General features: G+C 41.0%; 1 protein-coding gene across 2 annotated transcripts; it reads left to right on the top strand.

Moving 5' to 3' along the window:
• The first annotated feature begins 371 nt into the window (after positions 1-371).
• Positions 372-12,990, top strand: nudt4a (nudix (nucleoside diphosphate linked moiety X)-type motif 4a). Of its 2 annotated transcripts, none has more exons than XM_019278771.2 (5): positions 372-460; positions 6,614-6,724; positions 8,890-8,934; positions 9,269-9,356; positions 11,293-12,990. In XM_019278771.2, the coding sequence occupies exons 2-5, from the start codon at positions 6,671-6,673 to the stop codon at positions 11,517-11,519; spliced, it is 414 nt and encodes a 137-aa protein (XP_019134316.1). In that variant the 5' UTR covers positions 372-460; positions 6,614-6,670; the 3' UTR covers positions 11,520-12,990. The 2 variants fall into 2 exon arrangements, with proteins under 2 accessions (XP_019134316.1, XP_010735994.1); XM_010737692.3 differs by lacking the exon at positions 372-460 and adding an exon at positions 481-956.
• The last annotated feature ends 53 nt before the right edge of the window (positions 12,991-13,043 follow it).

The following is a 13,043-nucleotide window of genomic DNA, read 5'->3' as shown; positions in this document are numbered from 1 at the left end:
GGGGAGACAACTCCGTGTGAGGTAGCAAACCCACAATTATTCTTATTTTCGGATGATAATAGACTAATGGAAACATAGTTATGCAGGTTATATTTAATATGTGTTATATTTTGTAATTAAAGGCCCCTAAATCATTGATCTGTTTCTATCTATCTATCTATCTATCTATCTATCTATCTATCTATCTATCTATCTATCTATCTATCTATTAAAGAATAAAACACCATAATCAGTTTATAATGACCTGTGTTGATAGCATCTCACACGAAAAATGCCCTTAAACTACCGTCAAAGTGTCTCAGTTTTATGGGTTAAAGATCTCAGGAGCGGTACCTGAAGGCATCATTACTAATTCCAGGAAACGCATCACTCACGCACGAGACGTTTTTTTTATTATTATTACTAGGCAACCGAGTCTGAAAAAGTGTCCGCGTGGAGCTTCCAGCTGTATTTAATCCAGGTATATATATATATGTACATATTTATATGTATTTTTTAATCAATCGTCATGAATATTAAACTTGTATCGTGGGAGCTGACAGGCAGCTTGTTGCGCAGCTCTGAGATCAGCTGCTAGCTGCTCGCCGACCACAGATGTGAGTTGAATCATGCGTGTTGACAGTGAACCACCATGGTAGCTTCAATATATACGACCAGATGCAGTCTGACATCGCTCGGGGATTGCATGGACCGAGTTCACACGTTGTAACCGGCACTATCTGAAGAAAGTTGGGAAGATTTAGGAGAGGGATAACACCGCTCCTGCTGCCCCACTTTTGGACAGCCGAGGCTACTGTCTTGGAGACAGATTTTCGCTTTTTTTGAGGTCTCCTGGCACTCGACTATTGTTGATATAAATGATGAAGTTTAAGCCCAACCAGACCAGGACGTACGACGGGGAAGGGTTCAAGAGAAGAGCAGCGTGTTTGTGTTTTAAAACCGAAAAAGAGGACGAGGTAAGTTTAGTTTAACTCAGTCAGTCTATCACATAGTACTCTGCTTTATCTGTGCACTGTGTATGTGTGTGTGTGTGTGTGTGTGATGCCTTTTTCATTTAAGTCAGAGGTGAACACATCTTTGCTGAAGTGCCAAATATTTCACCTACTAACTAAACGCCACGGGGGTCTTACAAGATGACACCCACTGTAACCCAGCAGGAGATCATCATTTTCATCTCCTGTCCAGCAGTAACTCATATTTCATAAAGACAAGGCTTCCTCTGTGTGTCCTGGCAGTATTATCATTGGATTTATTTGATTACACATTTACATTCTCATCAAACTTATATGTTATTGAACCTCGTGCAGCCTCACCTTGCATTGGCATTCACTCACATATGTGATGTTTTGTTTTGTTTTGTTTTCCAGCATCAGCTGATGTGGTTTTTGTGCAGGGTACACATGTCATTGTGAGCACTAATCCTGTAATGCTGAGGCACCATGCAGCTCCTGCATGCCCATGTGTAATCATGTGTAATGGAGTGCTGGAACATTTGTCTGGATATTGTTAGTCTGTCATGTCCCACACCCACTCAAAAATGATGATTTAAATTAAAGTATGCATTTCTATTGTTTGATATGAAAGTTTGACATTTTACCTCTCATACTAATACTGAATGCATGATGCTACTTACCATTTATTACTTTCCTTTTTATTCGGGGTGATAATTAGGAGTTAATACAGAAGAATGATTACACATTAGGGTCAGGTGGCTGTCCTAGATCACTACGTGTCTGCCTAGTGACGGCAGCCCATCTCAGGACCACACTGGATAGGGGGACTGGGGTCATAGGGGCCTGGTTGGGGGGGCCGAGTGTAACACTGTGTGCTAAACACCAAGTGACCTATCAGCTGCAATTTATAGAAACAAGGTGCAGGCACTTGCTGTCCCCTGACAGATTTGCTTTCCTGCTCCTCCTCATGCTGTCACCCTCTCCCCTGTTCATCTGTCACCCTCTCCCGTGTTCATCTGTCACACAGTGCTGACATATGCTTAAAGTCACTTTGATTATTGTTGAATGCGCCGCAGGATGATGAAATGGTCTCCTATCGCATGCCATGCTGATTCCATCTGTCAATCTCGCTGTCTGTGCTTTGATTGCATGTGTCACACTTTATGTGGTAAACTATCCGTCCAGTCTGCGTGCCTGGTTTACAGTCACTTCCTTAACATGTCAGCTGGAGTCCAGGAGGACAGGTCTGCAGAAAAATACTAGACAGGATTACTTCACATTATTAGGGCCCGAGCACGAAACCGTGCGAAGCCCTATTGTATTTCAAATGTTTATTATTTTTTTTTGTTTTTATTTTTATTTTTCTTTTTCTTCCTAAAGTAAATCGCCTTTTCGACAGCCCATATCCCCCCGAAAACTCACGAAAATTTGCCTACCCCCCCAATGTCAGGTGTAAAATTACGTATTTTGGGGGTCTCACGCACGCGCGTACAGAAATGGCTCTACGGCGCCACCTAGGTTTCGGTTGTCGGAGGAGCCCCACGCCACGGTTTCGCCCACGTGTACGGGACTGTGGGGATGTACCATGCCCAGACGCACCAAAAAGTCTCTTGGTGACCCGGTTTTCGGTTACAGGGTACGGCGGCCCATTTTGGGTCAAAGTTCACGTTTTTTTGATTTTTTTTTTGGTCATTCCAGGGGTCGTATTGAACGAACCTCCTGGGCTTTCGTGATCCTTTGAAACTTGGCCATGGGTTTCATGAGGCTTTGAGATGAAAGTTATCGAAAAACATTTACTTTTTGATGTAACTATGTCAGAGGGGCGGGGGCAAAGCACCCCCCCCCCCTCCCCCCCCACCCATCTACGCAAATTTCCATTTTTCCAAACAATTTCAAAGTGCTAACTTGTGAAAATTCCATCTCACCAAACTTGAATATAATGGCAGTCTGGCCTAAAATACATTTCCACAAATATTCGGTTGATTTTCATAGCGCTCCTAGTGATCGAAAAAAAGACCACTTTTACGAGAGGCGTGCAGCTCGGACAATATTGTCATATCCACCTCAACTAGGTGTGGTGTTGTCCGCCTTGGCCTTGACATCTGGAGAATAATTTCACCTTTATCAGAGGGCGTGGCCGTGAGGAGCGTCAAAGTGGACGCTGCCTTTTTTTCACCGAAAAAACCAGACTCCATTGACTTTTGGCTGATTTTTCGGCCAAACTGTGCGGCTTCATATCCTTTGTCAGGCTGTCTGAAACTTTGGGTTGTTAAGCAGCAATTATGCACAATTCGGCTGCATAATTAATGAGGGGGCGGGGCAAAAGCGCTCTATAGCGCCCCCTTGAATTTTTTTTCGAACAGCCCCGCCACAGTTTTGATCACAGAATTTGAAATCAGCGCATTGTAGAACATGCCAGGACCTACACAAACTACTCTCCTTAGGAGCAACCTAAGCCACAATGGAACAGGAAAGTCGAGAAATTTTATTGCATCGAAAAATCGCCATTCCGTTTTCGGGTGTTTTCCGGCCGTGGCTTTTTTTTCTATCCTTTTGCACAAATGTGGGTCTTGCTTGTGAACGAATTACCTTCCTCCTAGTGATTTATCCACAATTCACTTAAACTGGTAGAGTACTTCACTGACTTCCTGGTTAAACGTTATCAAAATGATGCCTATTTGGGAAAATGGGTTTGGGCGTGGCGTCTATGAAACATTGTCTTTTTGCTGTTCTGGGCTGGTTGACAAGGGGTATGTTTGAACGAAACCTCCTCCTGCGGGATTGTATCCAACTTCACTCAAACATATGGTAGGAGTATTCACATCGGACTCCCTGATAGTAAAGTGCTATCTCAAAAATGCTATATTTCTGGGAAAATGGTCCCGTGGCGTGGCGCTCTATGAAAATCGTCATTTTGTGCTGTCATGGCTGCGTTGACCAAACGGGTCATGTTTTGAACGATAACTCCTCCTAGTGATTCTGTGTCCCCATTCACTTCAAACTTGGTAGTGTGTTCACTCGACTTCTGACGTAACAGTTATCCAAACGATGGATATTTGGGGAATCCTGTGAGGCGTTGGCACTATCAAATAAAAAAAAATTCAAAGAAGGCCTCGGCATGGACCACCTTCTCAGAGCTGTCTGCACTTTCTTGCGGTTATCAAGGTTATGTTATGCACATTTCGACGTGCGCACATTTCGACGTGCGCGCATATGCGAGGGCCCGACCATCGCTGCTTGCAGCTTTAATTATTCTATTATTATTATTATTTACCTGCATAGTTTTATTTATCAATCAGTTTAATTTAATAATGATTAGATATCCAGATAAGTCTTACATAAACACCAGTCACTTTATATTTGTGTCACCACACCACTAATAATAACAATAATAACTGCCCACTAATGTTTTGATCAGGCTTTACTATAAAGAGTAGGACCAATGAATTAGTGAGATAAATATCGAGCTCTGCAGCTTTAAGTGAGAAAGTAGCTACTGCAGATTCAGTTCACTGTATGTGATATGACATGACGGCAAAAACATGTGTACCATCTAACTTGACCTGTTATCCATACATAAATATTGACAGAGTTGTTATCCTGTGTTAAGAACAGGTTTGTGAATGTATAAACGTACAGAGAGATTTTTGTCACACACACATGCATTTAAGTATTTATATCAATGATCAAAGCATGGAAAGAGGTAAACAGAGGCTCTTTGTGAGTTTTCAGTTGTAGTTTTATGGTGTGCTGTGTTGCGGTTAATGATCTCTTTAATATTTCATCTACCTCTTCCTCTTTCCACCATTTTCTCCTCTTCCTAAGAAACTTTCAAGCTACGTATAAAGTCCTCCTTCCTACCCCTTACCCCTTTGTGATTAACCCTATTCTTACTTGCATCTAGTAAAATTTAAAAGCCTTTCCTAGTAAGGGAGCTCATCTGTGATCCCAACCTAGAGCTTGTGGCAAAGCATGCTCCCGCTCCCTCTGAGGGCCAAATGGACCCGAAGCTTGCTGCAAAGTACAAGAAAGAGCTAGTTGAAGAAGATGATCTCTAACCCGCTTGTCCCCTGAAGGCCCCACAACCATGGACATGTTGAAGTTAAGAAGTTGTTGTTTTGAGCCCCCTTCACTGAAAAATCACCTTCCAGATTTTTTGCTTCCAGAATCGGTGAATTTCTCTATTTGTTTTAAATTGTCTGGTTCTGATTAAATTCATTCAGTAATTTTCCTTTAATTACGTCAGTAGGAGCAAGCCTTTGTAGCTGGAAGTTGTATGAATAAGGCCCCGGGTGTTGATCACAGTAAACTGATGAGGATGTGACTCACTATGAACTCTCAATGAGGTGCGTGGAGCTTGTTTGGGGTCATTAACCTCCTCTGCCAAGCTCTTTTGTTTTCATACAGAAAAGCAACTGCTGATCCAGTGGTTTTTCGAGTTCCTACGTGTTTCACATGGCGGTTGTGTGAAATTGCGCATGCATGTGTGTATGTTGTGTGCATTTGTGTCAGTGAGATGGCTGCCAGTGTTTCTGCAGCTCTCAGGGCCCTGCACTGATAGTGTGAGGCAGAGACTCATCACTGTTCTCATCATTTGCAGCTCTTAATTTTCCACCTCGTCATCAGTCAGGAGCAAACTCTTTACACCACATAGACATTAAATAAATGAATTCAGTGCCTCCATTTCTAATTCTGTGATATCACTTTGTGTGTGATCCATACATAAGTATTTGCAGAGTTGCCCGTGTTAAGTATAAGTTATAGAGTTTGTAAATGTCAGGACAAATACAGAGAGAGTTTTGTCAGGCACACACACACATGCATTTAAGTATTAATATCAGTGACCCAAAGCATGTAAAGAGGTAAACTCAACCTCTCTGTGAGTTTTTAGTTGTAGTTTTATGGCGTGCTGTATTCAGGTTGATGACTGAATAAGCTCAGTTAACAGTGAGACTGGCAAAATAGATGCTAGTCTGAACAAAGTCCTGAGTCTTGGGATTTCTTGTGGGGTTTTAACTTACTCTTGACCTGCATACAGAAATGACTTTCAAAGTGAAGGGTAACGCCGTGTGAAGTTTCACTCATCACAGTATTTTGTGTGCTACTGAGACCAGCTTTGATGGCAGTGGAGATGTTGTCATTAGTGCTTGTCACAAATCTGCCATGCTTCCGCGTCTCAGCAGGAATGCGGACACGTCTTATTTGTTGGGAAACTGGGACGGTTGTGCTTGCCTGTAAGTGTCTAATATGCAGATAGCAACACTTTCAGTGCCAGTCTTTGCTGTCAAGAGAGCTATTACAGGAGAATGTAGTGGCTGCACATGTTCAACAGAATTCGGAAAGTATTCACACATGCTCTTAATGTGGGTCAGTGTGATGCAAGATAGGGTTTAAGGTCAAGTGACTGCGTCTCCAGAGGGGCACCATGCTCAAAAAAGACCAAACTGCATGTATTAGGTCAGTTAAACATAGTGTGTGGGTTTTAGTTAGATTATTTAAAATTAAAAAAATATTTTCTTGTCATGTTTTTATACACATCCTGCGAAATCAGTAACACAACACTCAGCTGCCACCAGACACCTATAGTGGTGAGGGATTATAAACCTGAGCATGCCGTTGGCGTGGTAATGGCATCTAACAAAGTTTTTTCTCCTTGGAAGGTGCTACTGGTGAGCAGCAGTCGACATCCAGACCAATGGATTGTGCCAGGAGGGGGAATGGAACCGGAGGAGGAGCCCTATGGAGCCGCTATGAGGGAGGTGTATGAAGAGGTGAGAACACACACACAGCTATATATCGGTGATTTTGCATGTACTTGATATTACTGTTTAGTTTTGCTGAGCATTTAGATGATTTTCTTCCTTGGAGGGAACAACTGTTTTTAGTTTGTGTTTAACTTTTTAGAATCATGGAGCTCACTTTATTTATTTTTTAAGGAATCTATGAAGGAATAAAAAGTTGTTAATGCTCTAGTTGCACAAGAGATAAAAGTAGGACTCAACTAGTTGTGGAAATTTCCAATATGTGAGTGGTGAGAGTCAGCTGATTAACAGCATTGCTTTCACAAGCTATGTTGTCATAAAATGCAAGTAGATAAACAAATGAGCAAACATGGACATGGTGAACTAGGTCATTTCACGTGTTCGGAGGGTTTCTGGTGTGGAAGTAAACTTTCCAAGACTCAAATGTTGGTGTTTGAACTGAAATTGAACACATTACAGAAAGGTTTCCAAACTCTTGCACTGGCCTGGATAGAAATATTTGGCAATGATGCATAAATGACCGGTTAATTGTTCTGCGGTTCAGTAAAGGGGGCTGCTGGTAGTTGGCCAGAGAGTGTTTGCCGTGGAGTGAGCTGTGAGCTTCTGCCTTGGATAGTGGTTGTGCTGACAGCCTTGAAGTATGACAGTGACATTTGGGAAGGGTTTCCAGTTACCCACATCCTGTGGCTCCCACAGCAGACATGTATCTGAATATGGATAAGCAACACACCAACTACTGTGGCAAGCTAACAATTTAGAACGTCATGTTTAATACCCTGCTGCTGACAAGTCCAGTACATCAACCTAATGGTACCACGTGAAAGTTTTAAATAGTGCAAATGTGAGATATATCTTTCCTCATCTGGCTTTTTTCAAATAGAATTTTGATTTCTCTTTGTATTATCACCACTGAAATCAAAGATAATGTTTTGACAAAAGTGCTGGAAAATGTTACTGCAAATTCAAGAATGGCAGTATTACATTTTTCATGGCATGTTATCCTTTAATTGCCGTGTCACAATTCTGTCCTACATACTATTTCTAAACAGGTTTTAAGGATCTAATGTGTTCACACTGCAAAAGCTCAAAAGACAGCATGAATAGTGAACAGCACCACAATGCAATGCGCAAAATAAATAAATGTCAAGCTCCAGAGAGAAAGATTAGATTACTTGTACGTCTATAATAGACAGACAAAGATAAATGGTATCACATACTGTCTACAGTCAGTATGTGATATGGAATTGGGACACAACAATTGTCTGTCAGTTGTGGGCTTCATGACAACCCAGCTGATCCTCGCAGATCTGAAATGAAGTCTGAAACATGCCCCTGGATAGCTTCTGTGTGTCTCTCGGTCAGCAACAGGCAGATTTTTTTCTTTACAAAATTAATTATACATGTCATCAGCACCTGCTGACTTGGCACATACTCTACAAGCTACCTAGCTGCACTGCCACACTCTATATAGTGGTTCCTAATCTATTTTTGCTTGTGAGGCAAAAAAAGTTTGAGACTCTCTACTTGTGACCTCTTGACTCTTGAGGGTGTAGTTTGTCTATAAGTTTGTGTCTAGTTAAACTAAAGACTAACTCAGAACATTTTTCACCCCCTGAAGAAGTTCAAAGATTGTCTTTATATATTACCCCACTAATCATCTCGCAACCTCATTAATTTTGGAACATGTTGGAAACCACTGCTCCAGCACACATGTGAGTTGACGTTTCCATGGCTAAATTTGTTGGATGTGTTCTTCTAAAAGTAAATATGTCACAAACTATGCATAAGCAGAAATGGATCTCGACTCGTGCCCTGTACTTGTGCTAAGCCCCTCTGTCTCGTCATCCTGTCACTCAGACTATGTTTAGGTCTACCTGGTCATCTCTGCCATGATGTCTCACAGGCACGTGGCCATGCTAGGATGGTACTAAGCCACAGGGTCTCCTGTCCTGAATGAGACAAATGTTCAACTGAGAATGTGCATACACATCAGAACAGAGACAAGCTGTTCTTAATAGCAGGTCACGCGTTCCTGCTGTATTGAAGTGAAGCGAGTGTGTTCAGTCAGTTTTGTTAATCACAGAATGTTCCTGTAAGCATAAATTAAAAAAAAAAATAGTATTGACATATAAAACACTGTTTGGTCACATTTCTTTGTGTGTGTTTGTGTGCAGGCTGGTGTGAAGGGAAAGCTTGGCAGACTACTTGGCATTTTCGAGGTAAGCTTGTCAAACTGTCATGGAAAACTGTCATAAATTCTCACTTGACATATTATCCTATATATATACTAATGTACGCTTTTTTAAATCCTGTGTTAACTTAGCTGGTAACCCAACTATCGTGCCTGGGATACCTTTATGTAGGCATGCCTCACGTCTATGTGCCAGTGCTCAGTCAGCCAGTACGTCAAGTTGTTTTGTTCACGTAGTGTCTATAAAGACAAACTGTACAGTTAACATCATGTCTTTACTGTATAGGCAAGCTTTGCATGCACTGCGTTGACATCGCTTATTGCAGTGACATCAAGTATTGTCCTCATCTAAACCTTTGCAGCACAATCAAGACAGAAAGCACAGGACGTACGTCTATACCCTCATAGTGACGGAGACACTGGAAGACTGGGAGGACTCTGTCAACATTGGTATGTCACTAGGTTTAAGTCACATTTTGTCACCATGCTACCAATATTTTCCCACAAATTATGCTGCATGTATAACATGGACAAAAACTCTGCTCCATAGCGCTATGACTGGTGAAAATACTCTAAATCTTTAAGGGTCTTATGGTTTCTAATATTTCTGAGCATATTTAGAATATGATACAGACATTAATCTGACACTTTAAACAAACTTATGTGATGTTATAGTTGTGTAACTGATTGTAGAAAAGTCATTTAGATGACATTTGTAGATCACAGGTCAGAAGGTCGAGTCAGGGTAAAGACCATAGAGGGAAACCATTGAGAAAGATGGTTGGGGCCTCCATTCATCACTTTGTAAACTGAGAAACTGTGATACTCTTATTACATTGAAGTCAAAGCACCTGATCTACAGTGTTTACAGTCCTAAAATACTGCTGGGAAAAAAGTCTGGCAACATTTCGTCTTACTTACATGTCACACTTCATTGAGTTCAGTGTTCTCTTAAACAGCTGAAATTAATAATCAATTAATTGATTTGTCGATCTGCATAAAATTAATCTGCAACTATTTTGATGTTAAACTGAACTTAAAGATTTTAGACAGTCTAAAATAATCAATAATGAAAATAGTTGCTGCCTAAAATTAATATTTTTCCCTCCTCTCCATGGTTACCTTTTGCCCCATCACTGTAACTCAAACTATTTCTGACTGATCTGGAAAAAAGTGGTTGTGATCATTAACTCCCTTTACGCACAGAAATAGAGTTCAGCTTGTTCACAAGGGGGAGGAATGTTTGCTGTGCCCAGTTGTTTTCCAGTTATCATCACTCTCCACAACCCCCTCCTTCTTACTTGTCCTCTCTTGCCCTGCGCCAGAGCTGCGCCTGAGTGGGGAGAGCGCGCTACTACAAGTCTAATTCACTCTTCCCCTTTGCTGAAAGGCCAGCGGTGGTGTACTTTGTGGTGTCAACAGTAAATTCTCACACCACCCTTTTGATAATCACAGGGCACGCCAAAGCCCTTTACCGAACTGCTGTTTGGAATCGAACAGGAGGAGATAATGCTTTTGAAGTAAAGTATAAATAACTCCCAGCTGACAGTTTATTGGACAGATTGTCTTTGTGGAAGAGCGTGCTTTTTTTTTTTTTTTTTTTGAAGGTTCGATGACATGAAAGCTTTATAAACACTAACTGAAGTAGGTCAGGAATGTCCATTTCCACTTTTGTTCTGCAGCTTTGGTTTATTCTTGAGCATGTTGTATAATATTGTGGTTCAGCAATTTAAGGTTATTTTTCCTGTTGAGCAGCCTTGCTCACCACTCAGTCAGGCATACAGTAACACTGCAGTGAAGTGAAGTAAAGTGAAGCGATATCATTAGCTGGTAATTTATCAGTCTCAGTGGTTGTGCATCATAAATGATGGCAACATAAGACCAGTTGAGTGTGAAAACCCCTCCCGAAATAAACAAACTTCACTTGAAATTGTGAAGCCCATTCATGGATGAATGGAAAAAAGACAGAGAAAGATAAAGACAAATGAGATGAAGACAAGACTGAAATCTGATCATCCAGGGAAAACCACACACTAGACGTGATTAAAAATCCAAATTTTTCTATTTAGAACTCTTGTGGTCCGTGACCTTTACCTTCATATGACAAATTGAACCGATAACTGAACAGAAGAAACAACAAACTTGAACAATAAATTCAGATTCAGGCAGTCAATCACAAACTGATGGGTCCACTTGGATATACTATCTAGTAAAGCTGTGTGAATGTGTATAAAAACGTGATGTGAATTTTAATGCTTTATTTCTGCTTATCTCAATCAAGCATTTAACACTAAAACTAATAAAGAACACAGTGACAGGGAAACAAGTAATGATTATTACTGATTACTGATTATATACAACTTGCCCTTGTCCTTTTTTGTGACAGGGAGGAAGAGGAAGTGGTTCAAAGTTGACGAAGCCATCAGGGTCCTGCAGAGCCACAAGCCTGTCCACGCAGAGTACCTGCGTAGGCTCACAAACACCTGTAACCCCACCTGCAGTCCTGTGTGTAGCCCGACTAATGGCAACACCCAGAGCTCCCAAGTGACGGACAACAACACACCTCACTATGTTGTTTGCGCCACACAGGGCCCAGAGCTAGTGAACAGATAGGACACAGGCAGCGAGACGTTCTTCTTAGAGGACACCAGGATGGACATATAATCTGGAAAAGACTTCTGCATTGATTTGCATTACTAACGCAGCCTCTTAATATGTACAGTATGGACTTCATTAAAGTTTCGAGAGGGCTTAAAGAGTGCCAACATTTTTTTCTGGATATATTTAAAAATTTTATATGTATATTTTTTAACAACCTTCATCAGCTAATAGAGCAAATGTGTCCCAATTAAGGGTTCAGCTTTCTATGGCTTTTCTCAATATGCTGCTTATGCATTGAAAAGATCCTTTTTTGTTCTACAAGCGTAATATTTGACTAGCACCGAGTGTTTGGTTGGTTTCCTGGATGCCAGTACTAGGAAGTGTTTGTTGAGGAAGTCCTACCCCCAACATGACTCAGTGCCAAATAATGCCCTTCTGCAGGGCGTTTTGAAGAGGAGTAGCTACATGTGTGTGCATATTTTGTTACAGTTCAGTTACTCGTGACACTTTTTTGGTAAAACTAATGTCACCTCACTGTAGCTCAAGTTTTGTGAGGTATTTTGCCTAAAGAGAGCTGAGGGCAAAGTCTGCTTTGGTGCAACTGGTGTGAACAACATCGCTCCTCCTGTAATTACAGCCTTAAAAGTACACACGGTATCATCTCTAATCACTAGTAACAGTGCAACACAGTAATAAAGATTAGGTGAATATCTGCAAACCAGCCATCACACTGAAGTGGAGACTTTAATAGTCCTTCTTCAAACATCCTTTTGTTTGTTCATATATATTTATTGCTGTCAGGCTGAACAAATTACAGTATAGTGGCACAGTTTTGTACAGAAGAACAAAACTGCACAATGAAAATGTGCCAAAGACAGACCTTATTCAACACTACGAACACAAACCGTATGACACAAGAAGAAACTATTATGATTAAGTGCACAAATGTGAAGTCCTTAGAAGACAATAGGGCGGCCTTGGTTTTAGAGAAGAATTACAACGTGTTTTTGTCTTTTCTTCACAAGTGCCTTCACAAACACAATAGTAATTTGTGTTTATTTTCTAGGCACCTGACTGGAAGCAGTACAATCTGCCTTAAACCAGACCATTATACTGAGCTGTGGTTAGATTTGAACAATAGGATGTGGAAGGAAACGTGGGATCGTTGTTACAATCATTGTACTTCATTTTGACTGAATTTATTTATTTTTGTTTCATCGGGGAATACCCCCCTCTCACCACAAACAGGAAACTTGCAGGAAGTTATGGTCAGTGTGCAATCCAGACTTTTATGAGTTCGGACAAATTATGTTATAATTAAGGTTTATTGAATTATATGTATGGCTCTTGTACTGAAGTAGCGTGGCACAGATCAGTGATGAATCGTTTTCTATGTGTGCATGTGTGACTGGAATATTCTGCTGTGCACCATCATGTTGTATATAAAAACCTCAAAATAAAAAAAACACGTTTATTGATCATACACAGTGCCACCGTTTGTTTTTGTACCAGTGCAGTAGTACATGACAGCACTTT

The sequence above is a fragment of the Larimichthys crocea genome, chromosome XXI (assembly GCF_000972845.2).
Source record: "Larimichthys crocea isolate SSNF chromosome XXI, L_crocea_2.0, whole genome shotgun sequence".
In the NCBI taxonomy this organism is placed as follows: Eukaryota; Metazoa; Chordata; class Actinopteri; family Sciaenidae; genus Larimichthys; species Larimichthys crocea.
Note: the sequence above shows the minus strand (reverse complement) of the source record. Positions and strands in the feature narration are given on the sequence as shown.